Here is a 20,777-nt window from a genome sequence, read left to right as displayed (position 1 = left end):
GCTGCTGGGCTGTCCCGGGTGTGTGTGCGGAAGGGCGTGCATGGGGCGGGGGGGGTAGGCATGATGAATTCAGGTGCCTCTGCGTGCCACTGGCTGTGTGAGTGTGTGTGTTTGTGTGCGTCAGGATGTGTACGATGCGTGTTTGCACTAGGGGAGGGGGTCAGAAGAAGATGGGGCTCAGGATGTTCCAGCACTGGAAGTGAGAGCTATTACTACCACATGTTGCTGCTGGAATCCTCCTCCCTTCCTCCCTCCCTCTCTCTCTCTCATCCTCTCTCTCTCTCTCATCCTCTCTCTCTCCCTCTCGTCCTCCCTCTCTCTCTTTCTCTCTCTCTCCCCACTCCTACCCCCTCTCTCCCTCTCTCTGGAGCTCTCTGTCTATTTCTCTCTTCTTTTCTGTGTGTGATTCTCTCTGCATCTCCTTCTCTCTGTGTCTCTCTCTTCTCTGTCTCTGCCTCCCTCCTACCCTCCATCCCAGCCACCTGTTTCCACCTTCTCCGGGGCCCCATCATCTCTTGTCTGTCCTCCGGAGCCCTGGGGCTGTCAGGAGCTCTGCAGGCTGTCCATCCCTGGCTGCCTGGTTCGTGCTTGCTGCCCTCCAGGTGCCCGGCGTGTGACTGTCCCCCTCGCCACCGGCTGAGTGCGGCACATGTCCCCCACCTCCTGCCAGGTAAGCAGGGCTCCAGGACGGAGAAGGGGTCCTCCGGCCGTGGGAGGTGGGCGGTGGGAGGCGGGCAGGCGCCGGAGACTTGGCCCCGAGCGCAGCAGTGGTGTCTGCTAACACGTCAAGCTCCGCCGGAGCCCTGTCATTACATCTCCCGCAGCCCCAACAGTTCTGTCTGACGTGACGCTCCCTCCGCACCACGGCACAGCAGCGGAGGCTTGGTGGAGGCTTGGTGGGGTGGAGGCCAGAGGCTTCCCCTCCTCTTCTCCCCCTCCAACAGCAACAGGCGCCTTCCTGTCTCTGTTCCTACTCCTCTTTCTTTCTTTCTTTCTCTTTTTCTTTCTTTCTTTCTTTCTTTCTTTCTTTCTTTCTTTCTTTCTTTCTCTTTTTCTTTCTTTCTTTCTTTCTTTCTTTCTCTTTTTCTTTCTTTCTCTTTTTCTTTCTTTCTCTTTTTCTTTCTTTCTTTCTTTCTTTCTTTCTTTCTTTCTTTCTCTTTTTCTTTCTTTCTTTCTTTCTTTCTCTTTTTCTTTCTTTTTCTTTCTTTCTTTCCTTCTTTCTTTCTTCCTTCCTTCCTTCTTTCTTTTCTTTTCTTTTCTTTTTTCTTTTTCTTTCTTTCTAGAAGTCTTTAGAGGAAGCAGAACATTCTTCCTCTCCTCTCCTGGCATAGGAGCCTGATCCCTGGGTTCACTTGTCTGAACCCAGGCAGGTCCTGGGTAACTGGGCAGAGGCCCAGAGGGCACTGGATGAACTCCTGCCCTCCTGCCCAGGGTGGAGGGCAGAGAGCATGAGGCTCCCTTGGTAGCTGGGCTTGGAGGGTGCTGAGCACGTGTATATGTTGTGTACGGGATGTGTGTTGACAAGTGTATGGGGCATGTGTGTGCAGGGGTGTGTCCCTGGACAGTAGGGATACGTATGGAGTGAGCTCCATAAGTTGGTAAGGGGGGGGGACGGGGCAGTGGCACTGTATAAATGTGTTCATGTGTTCAGGGGTACTTGCGTGGGACGCCCTGTGCCTGTAGGGATTTAAGAGTGTGGGGCACATGTGTGTGCACACGCACGTGCACACATGCACGTGTACGGATGATTGAGGATTGAACCTGACCCAGAGGCTGCTGGGGAGGATCCCTGAGGCATCACCCAGCTTTGGTTAGCGTCCCCCTCCAGGAAGAGTGCAATTTTCCATCCAGCCCCACACAGGTTGTGATCTAGGGCCCAAGGTGAGATGGGCACTGTGTTCTGATGGGTGGACTGCAGACCCCACTGCTTTTTGGACGTGAGACAGGCCAAGGTTCCCAGCCAGGGGGGTAGGTAACTAGGGGTCTGTGGCCTTGCAGAAAATAGTGTGAGGACCAACCCCAAATCCAGGCCAGACTAAGCTCTCAGTAGAGATTCCAGCCGTTGGCCTTTGGTTTGCTGGGGAGTAGAATGGGCTGTTAGTGAAGTCGTCCTGACCCAGAGGGAAGAAGCAACAATTCTGTGCCTACTGGTTTCCCTCACCATATGCCACTTTGAGTGGGCATCTGCACTGGTCCCCTGGCCTCTCCTTCACCAACAAATGATGCTGACTATGGTTCTGCAGGAGGCCAGCTCCACAGGGAAAGGAGAAAGCCCTGGAGGAGTGCAGACAGTGGAGGAATCCCATCCAGGGGCTCCAGGTCAGCCACTCCCCCAGGACCTTGACCTCAGGTTTCAAGCTGTCCTTTCTGCTGGGTGAGTGCATCCCTTCTAGCACCTCCTGGCCGAGTCCCTCCATCTACATGGCCAATGTAACCAAAGGCTAAGCCAACCTAGATTTCTCATGGTCTCACTAGCATCTCCAGTCTGGCAATGCCAAGTAGAGGGTCACCATAAACAAAATATCAACAGACTTCCCTATGGGCATTGGGAACAGCCCAGTGGGCTCAGTGAGCAAAGTGGCTCTAGGTCACCGGGGACGAACACATCCTGTCATCCCATTTAACCTCCTTTAAGAGAATGTGACCGTTGGGCACTCCATCATGAAAACCCTAGCCGGTGCTCTTGGGGGGCACTTACCCAGCAGCATGGCTGACACATGAAGGCTTCTGGGAGAAGGGGTTAGGATCAGAGGTGTTCAGGGTGGGGCTAAGAAGGCTTCCTGGAGAAGGTGGTGTTGGAGTGGGGACTTGGAGGCAGCAATTAGGGGGGATGTGGATATATGGATGGACAGAGAGGAGCAGGGGAGGGTTCATACGGACTGGAGGTGTGAGTACAGGTTGGGAGGGGCAGGAGGTCTTTGTCAATGGGCATCAGGTAGGTCAGTTTGAATGAACAGGCAAAGTAGGGTGGAAAGAGGAAAAAGCATGACAATCATCCAGGTACCTTGATGCTAGGTTCTGTACTGAGTATTGGGTCCCTGTCTTCAAGGAGCTTGCAGTCTCCAGTAGGGAGATCAACATTAATCAACTAGCCAAAATTATGTAAAATAGTGCCCAGGAGAAGAGCACTTGTACTTGAGGTCTCCTTGAGCTAACCAAGAGGAGAATGCAATGGGGTTTCTCTGGACCTGAGGCACAGGGATGGGTCCAGGCTGGAGAGACACACTTGGGAAGTTGGCAGCTCATACACTGGAGCAGGGCAGGGGTCAGCCACTTGGGGACAGCAGAGAAGGCCTGAGCCGGGCCCTCGAGGAATGTTTGCCTCCATGCCCAGTCACTTGCCTCATGGAGGGATGAGTCTGCAAAAGACACAGAAAATGGGCAGACACAGGGAGGGACCAGTACCTCGTATCTCCCCTGCCCTGTGTTGTCCCCTTGCCAGGGACCTTACCCCTGGTATTTTATTTAATCCTTACATTATAGCTGATGAAACTGAGTCTTGGAGACCTCCAAGCACTAGGTTTAAGGGCACCTAGCAAATAGCAGAGCCGTTGCACCAGAAATGAAGCAAGGGATGCTCCTGGGCGCATGCTACGTGCCTGGTGCCAGGACAGAAGAGGAATGAGAAGGGCCTCTGTGTCATCCCCTTGGAGATGTTAGAACCATCATGGAGGGGGATGATTATAGCAGGATACTGCTGTGGGGGTTCAGGGGAGGGAACCTCACACCAGATAAAGGGATCAGGAAAGTCTTCAGGGAGGAGGAGGGACTCAGGGCCCAGAGGACAAGGAGGTTTAGAAACTGATAGATGGGACAATGGTTTCTGGGTGGAGGGAAATGCATAAACAAGGGCATGGATTTGGGGGCTCACAGGGGTCTAAGGAGGAACAAATGTACTGCTTTGCCAGGAACATAGTGTTAAGAGGAGACAAGTAATATGGGATCAGGCGTAAGTGAATAGGTGGGTGACCGTCAGGGAGGCTGAATTTGACATGAAGGAGTTGGGCTTCAGCCAAAGCTATTGGCAATCCTGAAGCAAGGAAGCATGGGTCAGATGGGGACCCCAGAAAGACAAATTGACAAACCTGAGGATTCAAATTTCACCTCTTGAATAGTCACTGGGATTTGGGGAGATCACAGTCCTTAGTTTGAAACTCTGTGCTAGATTTTGCACTGTGAATGTTCCTGAGTTCCGGGTGATCCTAGTACAAAGCTCTTCTCCCTGTTCCTATAACCACACTAGCAATCACACTGCTGGGCCCAGGACACGATGTGTTTCCTTCCATGGGTGCCATTCTGGAGACAGTGAGGGACCCAGGATCAAGACCAGGAGCTGGAGTGGATGAATGAAAAAAGAAGTGCTATAAGCTCATGAGGAATCAGTGTACTAATCCACATAAACTGCTTAGCGCAGTGCCTGATTCAGTGACAGTTTGTTATAAGTGTCGGGAGCCTCTAAATCCTATCTCCTTAAGCCTGGTTGGCAGTGGGGACTCCGTCTCCTGCACCCAGCTCCTTCCACTGCCTCCCCAGATTCCCTGCTAACCTTCAGCTGGCTCCTCAGCAGCTGGAGCCCTCCCAGGAAAAGGGACCCCATAAAACCTCTTCTGAGTTTCTCCTGCACTGTTACCCCCTGAGACCCATTGGGAGGCCTCTCTGTGTGTCTGCAATGTTCTGTTTGCCTCTTAGCTCAGATGATTTCCCAGCAGGAATGCCGACTCTGTAGGAGGAGAGCATGATGTGGATCCATCATTGCTGCTCGAAGCTTGGGGAAGGAACGTCAGAGGGTGGGAGCTGGTGTGTGCGGAACCTTTGCTCCAGTTGATGCCAGGGATGGCACCCTCTGAATAAGAGCAAGCGGGCTCTCGGGTGCCCTGATGGGGCCTTGGCACTTGGATCTGACTAGGAGGCAGCAGAAGGACACAGTTAACAACCTACATTCTGGAGCCAGACGGCTAGGGTTCAAATCATAACTGCACCACCAGCTTGCTGTGTGACCTTGAGATTCCTTTAACCTCTCTGGGCCTTGGTTTCCTCTGCTATAAAGTGAAGATGATCTGCTTCATAAGATCTTCATGGGGCTTAAATGAGATAATCCCCTGGGGAACCCCAGAAACAGTGACGCCTCTGAAAGTAGCCTAAAAGTCAGACATGTGGCCCCCTTAAAATGGGAACCTTAAGATGAGGAACGCATACAGGGCGGCTGGGTGGCTCAGCCAGTTAAGCATCCTACTCTTGATTTTGGCTCAGGTCATGATCTCAGGGTTGTGAGATCAAGCCCCAGATTGGGCTCTGCGTTCAGCGGGGAGTCTGCTGGAGGTTCTTTCTCTCCCTCTGCCCAGCCCCCTGCTCATGCTCTCTCTCACTCTCTCTCTCAAATAAATAAATAAATCTTAAAAAAAAAAAAGATGGGGAACCCATGCACATCTGTTCCCTTAGAGCAGCTGGGAGCACTCAATTTCTTCTGGGTGGACCCTGGGCTTTCAACTTGGGAGAGAGGAGAGAGGATTAATTCTCCAGGCCCATCTCTTCAAGTTGTTAGATAAAGATGCCAAGACTGGGTCAGAGTTGGGAGGTAACCCTCACCAGGTCACTGCAGTAAGTATGGAGGGGCCTTGTGGTTAACAGCTCAATCTCTGAAGCCAGAGTCCAAATCCCAACTCCATCACTTATGAGTGTATCACCTGAGCAAGAGATGCAAACTCCCTTGGCCTCAGTTTCTTCATCTGGAAAATGGGGATAATAGACCTGCCTCCTTCATAGGGTTGTCCTGAGGTTTCCTGGGGCTGATGCATGAAAGGCACTTAGAATAATGCCCAGCAGATATTAATTGCTCAACATATCTCAGTTGTTATTACTTTCATTTTTTTTAACATTTCATTTATTTATTTATTTTTAGAAAGAGAGAGTGGGGAGAGGGGCAGAGGGAGAAAATCTCAAGCAGACTCCATGTTGAGCCTGGAGCCCGATGCAGGGCTCGGTCTCACCACCCTGAGATCATGATCTGATCCGAAATCAAGAGTCGGACGCTTAACCGACAGAGCCACCCGGGTGCCCCTAGCTGTTATTACTTTTAAAGAGCTCTTTCAGCCACTCTTCTATGTGCTAACAAAGAATGAGACAGCTTCGGTCCCTACCCCCCGGGGCAAGGTGGACAAAGACAGACACTAAGCCAGCAACCCACCCGTCTTTGCGTCCCACCAGGCGCACTGAGAACGGGATCCAAGTGGTGGGCACTGGCAGAGTGCGACAGCAGGGTCCCAGGCTGGGGCCCATACAGAGTGGTCGGCAGAGCTGGCACTCGGGCCTGGGGACCTTGTCCCGTGCCCTCGGCCCACGCAGCCTGTCTGTGCCATCCGAGGGGACAGCCTGTGTGGGGAGCAGCCTCGCAGCAGGGCACAAACTGACCTGGGACCTCAGAGGAAGTTAAGGCAGTGAATCTATGCTTCACCCACCACCCAGGCTGGGTGCTGTGGGAAAGGGGGTTCCTGGGGTGGCTGGACAACAGGTCTGGGGGCCATGGGTGGCCATGACCACCGTGGGGAAAAGCCAAAAACACGGGTGCCCAGCTGCGGCCTGAGTTGGTGGGAGAGCAAGACCAGGAAGAAATCCCAGAGAGGAAAGGAAGTGAAAGCCTCGCCAACATGAATTGGGGTAAGCAAGCCCTCTAGACGCGGTGTCTCGCTTGCAATCCTTGCAAGAGCCCAGGGCGGATAAACTGCCAGTTTACATGCCCATTATACAGAGGGCAAAACTGAGTTTCAAAGAAGTTGCTGTGAGAAAGAATTGAAAGAGGAAAGGCCGTTTCCCGAAGCAGCAAGTAGCTTCCTAGCCTGTCATTCCATCACTTCCAAGTGTTTGGGGAAAGCACAGGGCAAGGGTGTCTCTTCAATTTCCTAGAAGCCCCCCTGTGCGAGAGAGCAGTTCTAGAAGGCAAAGGACTGCAGGGGGGATTCTAAAACAGCCCTTCCCCAGCGCCATCCTCCCGGGAGCTCCTCAGCGCCCAGGGAAGCCTGGACAAGGCTGAAGCCACAGGAGACCACCGACAGAGCCACCCCGGTGCCCCTAGCTTAGCCCCTAGCACTAAGACCACTTAGTGCCTTTCCTGGGGCCACGCGGATGCTGCCGGCTCAGCGCAGGGGGCTCACCTTGCACGCGCGGCCCTGGAAAGATGGGTGCAAACTGCATTCGTGTCAATGGAGTCCAATTTTCCCAGTGATGGGGTGGCTCATTTCTGAATGACCCTTGGTGGGCAGAGACCAACGCCCCCAGAGACCTCCCGGGGCCCCCCGGAAACAGGCATCTGTGCACCTGCCAACCAGCACCGCCTACGAGGACTCACAACACCTTGTCAATGGTGGGCAACAGAGTCTTCAGAAACCCGGCAGCCCTCATGCAGGGCTTGGAGGACGCGCAGTTTTCGTTGTGATCGTGCTTCTTCCTCCCTCCTGTAGCAGGCCCAGACGCAGCTTCTTAGCTGGAAGCTTCTGCCGCCGTGGGCGGCTTGGGCCTCAGCCACCTGCAGGGCTGGCGGACCTGGACATCCGGACTGGCCGGACTCCAGGTCTCTCTCGGCAGTGCAGGCACGCCAAGCACTGAGTGGCCTGGGCATCTTCTGGCCTGATTATCCCCCAGTTCCCCACTCCAGAAGAAGACTACGTCTGTCCCTGGGATGGGATCCTATAGGCTCTGGGCTGAAATCGAGAGATTTCTCGCACTGTTAGCTGCTTTAAAGGAACCCATAGCCAAGGCCTATTCCCACCCCTGATACATTCCACCCTGTTCATTTATTCATTCATTCCCTCACTCATTCAATCACTGGACAAATGGAGCACCTGCCAGCATCCATTCAGGCCAGTGGTGAACACCGACTATGGGCCAGACAGTGCGGAGGAGGGGGGGCAGGCAGTCCTGGTCTCAAGTGCCGGGAGCTGATGGGACACAAGGGGACAGGACACAAGGCCTCAGGGCAGAGTTCCTGTCCATCGTGCTCACCTCTGGGGCCCAGGCCCAGCACAGTCTCAGTACATGGGAGGCGCTCCTTCTACATCCGTTGAGTGGCCGATGAGAGAGTGGGTGAGGACTTCATGGAGGTGGTGGCATTTGAGCTGGGCCTTAAAGGATAGGTAAGCACTCCTCTGGGGGGCAGGGTTGGGGTGGGGACTGCTCAGAAGTAGCCTCAGAAGAGACGTGGAAGCAGGAAAATCAGGCTTATTTAGAGGAAGAGCAAGTGGTCTTGACTGGTTGGAGCACGGGGTAGATGGGGCAGGGGCGGGGTGTTCAGAAGCATGGATGTGGTCCCAATGGGGGAGGTGGAGAGAAGGAGACCAGAATGTGAGAACCCCAGAATTCTAGAAGCTTAGGATAATCAGCCAGGCCTGAGAACCTGCCCCAACTTTGAAGGGACTGTTGGTGTTGCTCCGTGTGAGGGTGGTCCTTGAAGCACAGGCTCCCAGTGAGGGCATGAAAGCATGGACTTTCTAAACAGCTCGGTGACAAGGAAAAGGATGAGGACCCCCAGCCCAAGGTGAGTAGGCAGGGGGCAAGATCTGAATTGCTTGGTGGGTTCATAGTCTGGCCCAGGCCTGGCTGAGACCACTGAGCTGGGGAGACCTGGCCCTGTGGACACAGTCTGGGGCCATCTGGCCAGGGAGAAGGGGAGAGGTCTCCAGAATAGCTTTCCAGATGGGGAAATGAGGGCTGCCGGGCTGTCTCTGGGACCAAAAGTGAACTGGGGAGGAGAGGGGACAGGGCCCATTTCAGCAGCAAGGCCCGAATCAGAGGGCTTACTGAGGTGGGCTCTTGGGCAGGCACCTGCCCAGCTTCCCAAGGATCTTCCCAGCTGTGCTGACTTGGCATCTGTGCAAGCTTACCCAGCCCAGGAAGGAGCCCTTGGAAGAGAAGCCTTCAGCCCCATCCAGGACCCACTAGCTTCCTGCCCACTCACTTGCAGGCATTCTGTCCTTTATCCATCTAGTTTCTAAGGAGGTGGGCACTGTCATGGTCCCATTTTACAGATTTGAAAGCTAAGGCACAAAGAGGTTAAATAACTTGCTCAAGGTCACACAGTATGGAAGGGGCAGAACCCAGCTGAGTAGCTGGCCCAAAGCCACCAGGAAGTGGCCGTCTAGGACTCTCACCCAGGTAGTGCTCCAGATCCTGGGACCTGGCTGCTAGCCACAAGCAAGTTTCCCCCTTCTTCTATCCCTTTCTGGCAAGCAGGCAGAAGGCTGCTCTCCTTGACCCCAGGACCCTGAAGCAGGCATTCCCCAGCCTATCATGATAATGGAAGACAAGCAGGGTCCCCACTCTCTCTTCTCCTGGCTCCTTTCCCTGGACGTGGCCCCACATGGCATCTAAACCAAGTCACACTGCCTGCTGCGGGTCCCCGTTGGCCCAGTCTGTTCTCAGCCTAGAACCCTGCACCCCAGGCTGCTCTAAAACAACTGGGGAGCAGACCACAGCCTGCCCAGAGGCATCTTCTGGGGCCGGCGGCTGGGGGGGAGGGGGCGGTGGTGTGCAGGGCTGGCTGAGCTCATGTCCTCAGAATCACAGTGGCAGCTCGAGAGGCATCACAGCTAGGGGAAGCCCCATGTCCTGAAGCCCACGCTCCCCAGGCTCCCGGGGCTCCCTCCTCCATCAGCCTCTCCTGGGCTCAGCATGGACTGGGAAGCAGCTGGAGAAGGGGAAGGGTAGGCATTAGCTGGTGGCAAGCTGCTTCCTATCCCACCCAGCCTGACCACTCACCAACACACTTCCAGACGTCCCCCGGCACCTCATTTCCCTCACCCTATAGGGAGGGTGGGTGTGAGCATTAGCAATGCCTCTTAAAGCATTACAACCTGGTAGGCGCCCCATTTAGAGTTCCTCCTCTGAACGGAGCCCCGCGCAGGGAGCTGGGACCCAGGCACAGAAGGAGGGGCACCCACGTTCTTGCAGCGCCTGGGGTTGCCAAGCATCTCCAAGGAGCAGTTACAGTGCTTCGGATGACAGTTGTGACAGACAGGTGCTCAGAGGCTGTGGAAGCCCCGGGGGAGGCCGTGTCTGACAGACTGGGGTGTCGGGGATGGGGGGCTTCAGAGAGGAGGAGGGGACAGTGAAACTGGACCTTGAAGGTTGAGCTGGACTTTGAAAGGCAGAGAGGGAGGTGACCATCCTCCCAGGAAAAGGCCCAAGGGTGAGAAAGAAGCTGGTCTGTTCAGGGCACAGTGAGAAGGTCAGGGTGTCTGGAACAAAGTGACCATGCAGAACGTGGTAGGAGGTGACAACTGGACAGAGATGGAGACCCAATGGGGACGAGCCCTGAATGCCATGCTGAGGGTTTAACCTGTCCCAACAGACAAGAGCAATGGGGAGCCATAATGCTCAGGGTAAAGATGGAGTGTGTGTGCGTGTGTGTGTGTGTGTGTGTGTACGCGGGCGCGGGCGCGTGCCTGAGGTGACAGAGTGAACTGGAAGGGACGCAGCCTGGAAGTTGAAGGACCAAGTCAGAGATGGTGGAGATGGTCCAGGGGAGGGTAAGGAAGCAGCAGTGGTGGAAATGGAGAGACGAGGAGGACGTCAAGAGAGCGCCCGGGGACAAACGTCACAGCTCGGGGGGCAGGTTCAGCAGGAAGCAGCACAGCCCCACAGTGAAGCAAGCCCACGGACTCTGTGGTCCTTCTGCCTGGGTCCAGCTCCCAGCCCCGTGAGCTCCCGGCTGTGTGACCTTGGACAGCCTACCTCACCTCCCTGAGCTTGGTGTTTTCATCTATAAAACAGGGATGCTAGGAGTACCTACCCCAGAGGGCTGTTGCCAAGCCTTATAGATAAAGCCCGTGGAATGATGTTTCATTCATTTCAAAAAGAAATATTTATGGAGCATCTACTAGAACAGACATTAGTCTCTCGGTAGTGGGTATCCAGCAGAGGAACTGAAACCACCCCCGTGCCCTCAATGGGGATGACATTCTGGAGAGTTGGGGAGACACGTCAAACCAGAATATGCAGCATGCCAGATGGTGACAAGTGCTTGGGAGAAATCAAGGGAAGAGGGCTCGGGAGCGCTGGGAGTTGGTGATTTTTAGAGCGACCTATGTGACCAAGTGAGCGGTTTTGGAGATGGAGCACTCGGGGGTGGCGTCCCAAGCTCACGGCGCGGGAGTGCAAGTGGCAAGTGAGCTGGAGCGGGAGCAAAGGTTTCGGAGGGCCAGGGGGCAGGGGATAAAAGTGCAGGGAGTTGGACGCACCATCGCTATGGATGCTAAAGTCACTGGGCTGATGGCAGGGCTTGGGGAGCAGAGGAAGACGGGAGCCAGGTGCCAAGTGTTTGCTCCATGAAGGGTGTAACTGGGACCTTGGGAATGGCAAGCACCACAGAGAAGGGGTTTTATAGGCAGATAAAAAAAAAAAATGGTGGTCTTGGAGCAGCAGCTGAGACCAAGGAAGACACCTGTCCCACCTCCCGACTCTGAGGGGTGACAAGGAGTCAGTCTTGGACAGGGACTCCGAGAGAACCCCAGCAGAGGCCCAGAATACAGGGCGCCCGCTGACTCCAGAGTGGTGGCCGCAGAAGCACAGCAGGAGGCTCGGGGGGTGGGGGGTGGCCAGAAGCTGGCTCAGGGACACAGAATCAAGGCATCCCCTGTGGACGGACTGTCTGTTAGAAGACGGTGGGACCCTGGTGCTGCCAGAGACGGTGTATTTGGACCCTTGACATAAACGCTGATATGACAGCCTAATGGATTTAGCATCAGTATTTTCTCTGAGAAGCTGCCCTGGGCCTGGTGGTCAGAGAACATCTCTCCCTCAGCCAGGCGAATGAGGAACCCAGAAACTACCAGCCTGGTGTTATGATTCATTCATTCATTCATTTCGCTGTATACTTACTGAGCACCTAGTATGTGCCAGGCAAGTACTGGGTACTTTCTATACATTATTCGATGTGATCTTCATGGTGCTGGTGAGGTGGGAGCCAGCGGCCCCTCCACTCGCCCTGTTTTGCAGACGAGGGTGCTGGCATCCAGGGACTAAAGAGCACCCACGTCGGGGAGTGAAGCAGTCAGTTATGCACCGGGACTCATGTCTAGGCTTGTCTGGCTCCAGAGAGGGCTCCCCGAAGGACAGGGATCGCTGGAGATTTACAGGCTCTAGACCATCAAGAACAGTCTTGGTTTCAACAGTCACCCCGAGAGCCTCCTATAACCTGGGTGTTTCCTAAGGCCTAGAGGCTACTCCAGCCAGGATGGTTGGAGAGAGGAGCCCAGCACCATTGGCTCTGGCTTCTACCTCTCACAGGATTGGCCCTGGGCTGCTTCAGGGGAAAGCCCTGCACAAGCACCCACTTACGCCTCTGTCCTTCCACGCCACCCCCCAAACTCGTGTGCAAAGCCAAATGCATCTCTCTTTGGGCCTCAGTGTCTCCATCTACAAAACAGTAATGCGCCTTATCAGGTGGTTGTGAGGATTAAGTGAAATGATACGTGCATCCAGCACATTCGATGTTCGATAGATTCCAGTTACCATTACTATTCCTCCCGCACTCCCCTTCCTCTGCTGCTAGATTGCTTATAATCTCTTTAAGGACAGAGCTGTGTCTTATCTTCATATCCTCAGTAGTTAATTCAGGGCCTGGAATACAATAAGTGCTTATCGGTGCTGGATGAATCGATGAAAAATACGCCGCACTGTTTAGGCTCCAAAGAATTTCAAGTTTACTCTTCCCAAGAAGGGAAGGTATTGATACTGTTAAAAGGTCGGTTCTGACAGGGGGGCCCACACCCTCCCCCACTTCCTGGGCAAGGTGCCCAAGGGGTGGGCCCCAGGGACAGTGTGGGAAGATGCCCCTTGGCCAAACTCCATCCCAGGATGGACTGAAGCTAAAGGCCAAGTTTGCCAACCATCTGGGCGCTGGGTCCCTGAAGCTGCATTCCTCAGTCAGCCTTCCGGCCAGGAGTGACCCAGGCTGAGGAGGAGGGAGGGAGGGAGTGTGCGTGGCAGCCGAGGTGGCTCAGGAAATGAACTCCGCCATCTTGTTCTGCCCCCTGGGAGCAGTTAGGCTTTGCTCAGCCGCCAGGACAGAGAACACGCCTAAGAGAAGGCAGCTGGGAATACAGCAGTCCCCTCCTGGCTCCTTATCTGCTTCCTGCTGTCAGTCAGCCTGCCCAGATAAGGCAGGGCTGGGAGCTGTCTGGGCCGGAGCCCCAAGGGAGAACATAATTAAAAAGACACTGCCAGGCACAGAGCGTGGGAGAACGAGAGGATCCTAGCAGGGCACAAGGAGGACCTGGAGGGGATGACTTCCCTTCTTTGAGAAAAGGCAGAGTAAAAAGCACACATTGAACAACCTTGCAAATAACAGCAACAGGCTACCAGCCCACAGAAGCTTTGCCCGGCTCACGCTCCACAGGGAGGAAAACCTGGAGCGAACCCAGCCTCAAATTTGTATTCCCCACCCTTTGACTTCGCTTCCCCTTCCCACCACACCCTTCAAGCACAGCGATGACCTGGGAGGGTCTCGGGAGCCCAAGAGACAATGGACACATCACTGCCTTGAGAACTGCTCGGTCCATCACTCGGGATCAACGACAGTCATCCATTCCCATATTCATTTCATCAGCACTGAGGATACAACCGGGAGCGCACACCGTAAATGGGATGACAGACAGCCACAAACTAATCTCACACAACAAACTGCATCCCTACAAACGGATGGAGGTGCTCTGAGGGAGAGACTTGGCTCTGCGGGAGGCAGATGAACGGAAAATGGGAGGATGCTGGGCCCGGGGAGCATGGCTTCCCCACGGGGTGACCCTCGGTTGACACTGAAGGACAAGGAGGAGGTTACTAGCTACTAGTTTAAAAGTGGGTGGTGGGGTGAATGGCACGACAAAGGTGGGAGATCACAAGACACGTTTGAGGAATGGACTGGAAGCTGGGAGAGCCAACAAGGGCTGTGTGATGATGCGGGACTGACCCACTGGAGAGGCCAGCTGGGCCAGACCACACAGGCACTTAAAGGTTTCAGCCTCTACCCCAGGAACAGGTGGCGGGGGATGGAGACCTCTCTGCTTGGTGCGTTGCTATGGGGGCCTGGCCACTGAGGAGAGAATGGATGGGAGTGGGGGGGGATGGCAGATTTAAGAGGCCAATTGGGAACCGCGGTCCAGATAGACATGGTGGTGCCTGGGAGGAGGATGCCTGTGGCGGAGAATGGATAGGCGCCAGGGCGTTTGCAGAGATAAATCACAAGCCTTGGCCATGGACTGGGTATGGGCGGGAGGAGTGAAAAAGAAGTGGTGCCAGGAATGACTCCCAGCTTTTTGACCTGCACACCTGGAGGAATCAGGTGGCTCCTTTCACTTGAGTATCTTTTGGGGGTACTCCTCACTCCCCTCACAACCTGGCAGTGGTGGGTAGATTCATTCTAGATGCGCTCAGAGAAGGAGGGATGTGGTGAGCCATCCCCATTCCCTCATTCTGCTGAGGAAGCAGCCACAGCTCAGAGATTAAAGGGCTGACAAAGGGATGGGGTCAGACCCCGAGTCCCTGGACTCCCATCCAGAGTTCGGGGAGCACTGCCCATTGGGTAGAATTCCAGGTTGGCCGTGAACCTGCTTGGGCTCTCGCCCTGACTCTGCTCCCTCCCGCTGAGTGAACCCAGGCAGGTCACACGTCTTCAGGCCTCGGTTTCTCTGCTGTGAAATGGGCAGAAACGGAATTCCCATTTCTCTCGGGGATGGTTGAGAGTGAGCAAGAGTCACTCCCCGGGAAGGGCGTGAATGCTGGCTGCCTGTGTGGGCGGAAGTGGAGGCCTGGGCTGGGAAGGGATGGGGGGCCCATCTCCCCACTTCCCACCCTTCCTGTCTCTTGCAGGCCCTGAAGGCTGAGTAGCCAGCGGGATGCCTGGTCTGCTGAACCAGATCACAGGGGCAGCCCTGCCCCTCACCGCCTCTGACGTCACGTCCTTCGTCAGTGGTTACGCCCTGGGGCTGACTGCCTCCCTCACCTATGGCAACCTGGAAGCCCAGCCCTTCCAGGGTGAGGACCCCTGTTGCGGCTTCCCCAGGGCCCCCTCCCCCGTGGGTAATCCTCACCTTGACAGGATCCACACAGGGCAAGTTATGTACATTTTCGGAGTCTCAGTTTGCTCATCTGTGAAATGGGCATGGCGGTTCCACCCCTCAGGCCTCAAGGCCAGTAGCAATCAGGTCAGGATTTGGGCTCAGCCCACAAGGCAGGCCCACCTGCCTCAAATGGCCGGTCCCCCCACTTTCTCAGGGAGCCTCCCAGTAGGAGAGGCATCAAGACTCTACGGAGAACCAGGAGCTCCCACTCTTGCCTCTGTGACATTGGGGAAGCCACTGTCCTTCTCCAGGTCGGGATGCTCCTCTGCCTGTCTGGACACCAGGGTTTGCAGGAGGAGCCGATGAGGTAATGCACGAGGAAGGACCACGCGGAATGAAAAGCAGTGTGAGACTATGAATCATCCGTGTGGGACGGTCGAGAGAGTGCGGGACCCTGGCCGGCAGAAGTCTGTCAATCCATCGCCTCCCTTCCCACTTCGGGAAGAGGGTCACGGGAAGGCGGGCCAAGAGGGGCTGCGTAAAGGCTTGTTGCGGCTAACATTCCTCCTCGTCCCCAGCGATGGGGGCCTCCTAATCCCCAGACTTCATGTCTTGGGGTACCACCCTCTGTCCCAACCTTCTCGGTTCCCAGAGGAACCTGCAGGGAAACTGACTTTTCCTCAGAAACCTCCTGGGCAGAGCAGATCGCCCTGGTCCTCTGTTTAGGAAAATCTCCAGGGGGCGACTTAAAATGGAACTTGCTAGGGGCCCAGGAGATAAAGGACTGGCCAATGTGGGGAGGGTCTTTGGGCTTTCCTCGTGCAGGGAGAACCAGTCTCCCCATTTTGGAGATGAGGAGGCTGAGGCTCAGAGGGATGGGAGCCGGGGTCTATGGGGGGCTCACCATGGGCCAGGCATTGTGCTGCCCCAGGGTTCGTGGGCCCCCCACCCAGGTGACTCATGTGCTCTTAGAGTCTGAGAAGCACTAAGGTATAAAAACACGAGGCACACAGCTAAATCATGGTGGCTACTTTTTCCAGTTTCGCAAGAACCTCATGAGTTTGGCTCTCTTGGCCCCATTTTATAGATGGGGCTGTGAGTCTGCAAGAAGCCAAGTGTCTTATCGAAGGTCACCAGGCTTGGAGGGCTGGCCTGGACTGGATTAGAGCCTTAGTCTGTTTCCTCCGATGCCCCAGCTCCTTGGCACACACAACCAGTACATAAAAACCCGGATTTCCACTGTCTCTTGAAAACTCAGAAGGCCTGGCCACATGGGTCTCACATGCCTGCGGAGTAAGATCTGTCCCTTTGCAAGCCGCCCCACTGCTCCCACAGTGCTTCTGGTGCACTTACCCCCCTCTCCCCCCCACCCCAGAGCCACGGGGCCCCAGCTGGAGTCCCCCAGGATCTTCTAAGTGGCAGTGAGTACCATCCATCCATCTGGCAGGTCAAAGGCTTGGCTTCCCTCCCTCGGGCGGGGTGTGCAGGGTGCGGCTGGGGCACCCCGTGATGCCGGGCCCTTCCCCTGCAGGCCTCTTCGTGTACCCACTGGATGAATATACCACGGTGGTCGGCTTTGAGGCGGTCATTGCTGACCGTATCGTGACAGTGCAGATCAAGGACAAAGCCAAGATGGACAGCGCCCACTTTGAGGGCACCCGCCTCCGAGCCACAACTCTCACAGGTGAGGAGGACAGAAGGGCTGAGGCGGGGCCCAGGCCTGGCTGGGGTCTCGAGCAGACTGGAAGGACAGCAGTGGGATAGGGTAGAAAGAGCACTAAACCAGGAGTCAGGAATCCTGTGTGACCTCAGGCCTATCATTTAACCTCTCTGAACCTTGTTCCTGCTCTCACCTCTATATCTCTATAGAGAGCACGTCCCTTAAGCTCAGAGGCTGTGGAATGAATCATACCAGGGCTTGACTCCCCATCCTGTTGCTTGCAAATGCTATGAGCTTAAATAAAAAATTAAACTTCATCTGTAAAATGGAACTAGTAATTGTATACCCCCAAAGCTCAACAGAGACATGGTTGCAGAGATGACAGTCTCTGATACAGTGTAAGGACTCAAATCATGGCTACTGGGCCTGCTATTGAGGATACTGAAGCACAGAGAGGGTGGGTGACCGGCCCAAGGTCACACAGCACATTAGTGACCATCAGGATTTGAATTCAGACCAAGTACCATGTGACGTAAGAGATTCTTACCGTTGGGTCTGTGATCTGATCATTAAGACATTCGAGAATCTTTTAATGATCACCCAGCACATGTAAGATACCAAATTGCCTCCAAGTTGTTAGGGCTGCTTACAGCCTGGAAGAAGGGCTAGGACATGCTTCACGGTAACCACAACAGGAGGTGGGAGTGGCTATGGCAGAAGAGGTCTGGATAATGTCGGAGGAGGGAGAGAGGGGCCGAGTGGGGACCAGGGAGGTCTTCACGAAGGGCTTGGTGGCTGGGTGACGCTGGCTAAGGAGGGGTGAGGGAATGGGCCTCTCAAAGAACAGAAGAGAATTGAACAAAAGCTCTTGCCCCAAAGCTGGGAGGGGGCTTAAATGTGATTCTTTGAGGGGAAGCAGAGTCTGGGAACGGGGACGTGACTTCTGTCGGGGTTTTGTGGGTCCCAGCCTGGCACTCCCAGCAGAAAGTACACGGGGCCTGGCCTCAGACCCCTGTGGGTTCAGATCCGGGTTCAATGAGTAATTTATTTACTGAGTAACTTGGGCAAGTCGCATCCCCACGCTAAGCCGGGGTTTTCCCATCAGCAAAAGGGGCTCGCAAACCTACCACAGTTACGGGGAACTAGAGATAATTTATGCATAGCTGCTGACTCCAGGCCTGTCACTTAGGGAACACTCTGCAAGAGGGGGTTTCTGTCATCCCTCCTTCCTGCACACCAGGGAAGGTGGCTTTGGATGAGGATTTGGAGCGGATCCTGTTCGTGGTCAACCTGGGGACCATTGCCCCTATGGAGAACGTCACCATCTTTGTCAGCACCTCCTCGGAGCTGCCGACGCTGCCCAGCGGGGCTGTGCGGGTCCTGCTGCCTTCTGTCTGCGCCCCGACCGTGCCTCAGTTCTGCACCGAGAGCATCGACCCCTCCACCCAGCAGGCCCAGAGGTAAGGAGCCCCAGCCCAGACCAGGGGCAGAGCCTTGGGTGGCCACAGGGAGTCAGTTGGATGAAGGCAGGGGAGTGAGGGGTGGGAGAAAGAGAGAGAAGAAGGCGAGGCTCAGTGCTAAGGTGGCCACCATCTGAATAATTGTTCCCCTCCATTCACTTTTAGAACACTTAAGAATCTCCCTGAAATGCCCCCTGTCGCTATCGGCCAGAAGCTCTGGTATTTGGACAGCTTGGGATGAGAATTTCCAGGCTCTATTCTATAAGCACACAAGAGGTATTTTCTGAGCACCTACTAGGTGCTAGACACTGAGCTGAGTATTAGGGATACAGAGGGCACCAAACCAGCATGTCTCCTTCCTAAGTGGAACTGGGTGGGAGAGATCATTATCCAACTAAGAACACTACTGATATGTAGGTAATTGTTTCTGTGCTTGCATGCATAATTAATGATGTGAAAAGTGCAATGAAGGAGAAGAGCATTGGGCTGACCTATAAAAGAGGGACCCACCCTGGGGGGCTAAGGGGGAGGTCAGGCTTCTCGGGGGAGTGATATTTCAGCTGGGAGCTGAGCCATGACGGAGAAGTGGGCACAGAGAGGAACATTCCCACAGGTGAAAATAGCAGGGGCAAAGGCCCTGACGTAGCAAGGACAGGACTCCAGAGGGAAACCGAAGCAGGTCCATAGGAGATGAGGCTGTAGACACACAGGATGCCCCGTGGCCCTGGTCAACTTCAGGTTCTCCCAAAGCAACAAAAAGCCATTACAAGGGGTTTCAGCAAGGTGGGCTGGGAATACTACAAGCCCAGGGCAGGACAGTTTCTCTCTGCTCCCCTGGAGGGGTGGCAGGAAGAGAAGATGGGTCACAGCCTGAAGCCCCGGCTGCTGAAATTGGGTCTCCTCCCTTTTCCCCACCTGAGGACTGAGGAGGATGAGCATTTCCCGTGCAGGGAGAGAGGAGGCCCTTCTTACCTGCTGCATTCAGATGTCTTTTGAGGTCTTGTATTTTATCTTCATGTGTGAATTTTTAAAATCTATTCCAGAGGATCTTTGTACCATTTTGACATAAAAATAACACTCATAATTAATGACCAGTTAAACTACTGAACTCCCCCCCACCCTAAGTCCTGTCTCAAACCTTTGAACCAAGCTGAAATCTGGGAAGATGCCCCATGCATATCCTGCAGTTTCATACACACCCTGGTAGGGTTCTGGGGACAGCCGGGGACACAGAAGATGGTGTCAGCAAAGTTCTGGAGGCCACCATTAGAATGCCGGCCTCAGACCAAGCTGGGGGAGGGTTCTTGCAGCTTCCCACGTGGAGTCAGCCTGGAGGGCACTCTTCAGTTATTACCTGGACAGTAATTAAACACCTCCTGGGTGCCAGGCAAGGTTCCAGGTGCTGGGAATACAGCAGTAAACTAGACAGACAAGGTCCCTGCCCTCATGGGGCTGGCATTCTGATGGGGGTGGGGGGACATGGGGACAGACTAAAGAAATAAGCTCATGACATGTAATATGTTAGGTGAGTTCTGTGAAGCTAAATGCTTCATAGCATAGAGGCTAGAGGAGGAGAGAGTGCGGTTGGGTGCTATTTTAGCTCAAATAGACTAGGCTTAGGCAACATTTGAAGCCTGATCTAAAGAAAGGGAGGCTGGAAATATGCTGGAGGAAGAACATTCTGGGCAGAGGGCAGAGCAAGTGGTTAGTGCAAAGGCCCTGAGGCAGCAATGGGTGTGGTGAGTTGGAGGAGCAGCAAGAAGGCTAATATGGCTATAGCAGCGTAGGAGCAGGAAAGAGAGAGGTCAGAGGGATGATGGGGAGTCCGATTATAGGATCCTGAAGCCTAGGGCGAGGACACCTTGTCGGCACAGCAGAGAAGCAGGCGGCACAAGCCAATGTCAGACCAGGAACACCAGACGCATGCTGCGTATTGCCAGTTGCTTTCTAGGCTGGTAAGTTTCCACTTCTACCAGCGGAAGGAAGAGTCTCCTTCTCTCCTCCTCCTCACTAGCACTTGGTATTACCTATGCTTCTTATTTTTTCTTGTGTCACTCTGTCTGAGCGACTTTGAGCTTCATGGGGATTTGCTACCTGCTTCTCCAGAGAGCATCTGTTTCACTCCACCTGCCGGGAGGGGCAGGAATAAGCTTCTCAGGGCCTCCCAGGCCTCTCGTTCCTGGACCCACCGAGGCCTTGAATGTCCCCAGCCCTGGTAGGCCCTGCCTCTCAGACACAGAAGGCACGGTTGTGCCAATGTCAGCAGGTTAAAGACAGCACACAAGCCTTTGACCCAGGAGCCCCAGAGAAATTCTTTCCTAAGCCCAAAAAAGGGACGCAGATGAGGATCTTCATGGCGGTGTTATCTGTTGACACAGGGAGGCAGGAAGAAATAAGTCCGAGATAACAGATGCTCCTAAGTGATACCATGTCCCAGCAAAGGCTGGTTTGCAGACCGCCACATAGATGGAGCTCAGAAACACAGCAGTGAGCGATACAAAGGAAGCGATTGAATGCCATTCAGGACAGAAGGGTGTGGCCCTGGGGGTGGGGGATGGAGCAGGGTCCGTCTGAGACAGGGTGGGGATGACCCAGAAAGAGAGCCCAGAAACT

General features: G+C 54.7%; 1 protein-coding gene across 5 annotated transcripts in view; it reads left to right on the top strand.

The window, feature by feature from the left end:
• Nucleotides 1-20,777, top strand: part of VWA5B1 (von Willebrand factor A domain containing 5B1) — a 66,800-nt gene that overhangs the window by 7,254 nt on the left and 38,769 nt on the right. For 2 of the 5 annotated variants that reach the window (XM_036115594.2, XM_036115595.2), the window contains exons 2-4: nucleotides 14,854-15,018; nucleotides 16,576-16,728; nucleotides 17,894-18,164. In XM_036115594.2, the coding sequence (XP_035971487.1) occupies nucleotides 14,880-15,018; nucleotides 16,576-16,728; nucleotides 17,894-18,164 (563 nt within the window). In that variant the 5' untranslated portion in view covers nucleotides 14,854-14,879. Of the gene's footprint in view, nucleotides 1-233; nucleotides 671-14,853; nucleotides 15,019-16,411; nucleotides 16,466-16,575; nucleotides 16,729-17,893; nucleotides 18,165-20,777 lie in introns of those variants that run through there. The other 3 variants (XM_036115597.2, XM_036115593.2, XM_078073728.1) reach the window with 3 other exon arrangements.

This window comes from Halichoerus grypus, chromosome 5, assembly GCF_964656455.1.
Source record: "Halichoerus grypus chromosome 5, mHalGry1.hap1.1, whole genome shotgun sequence".
NCBI classification, from domain to species: domain Eukaryota; kingdom Metazoa; phylum Chordata; class Mammalia; order Carnivora; family Phocidae; genus Halichoerus; species Halichoerus grypus.
This window is presented reverse-complemented; position numbering and strand designations above follow the sequence as displayed.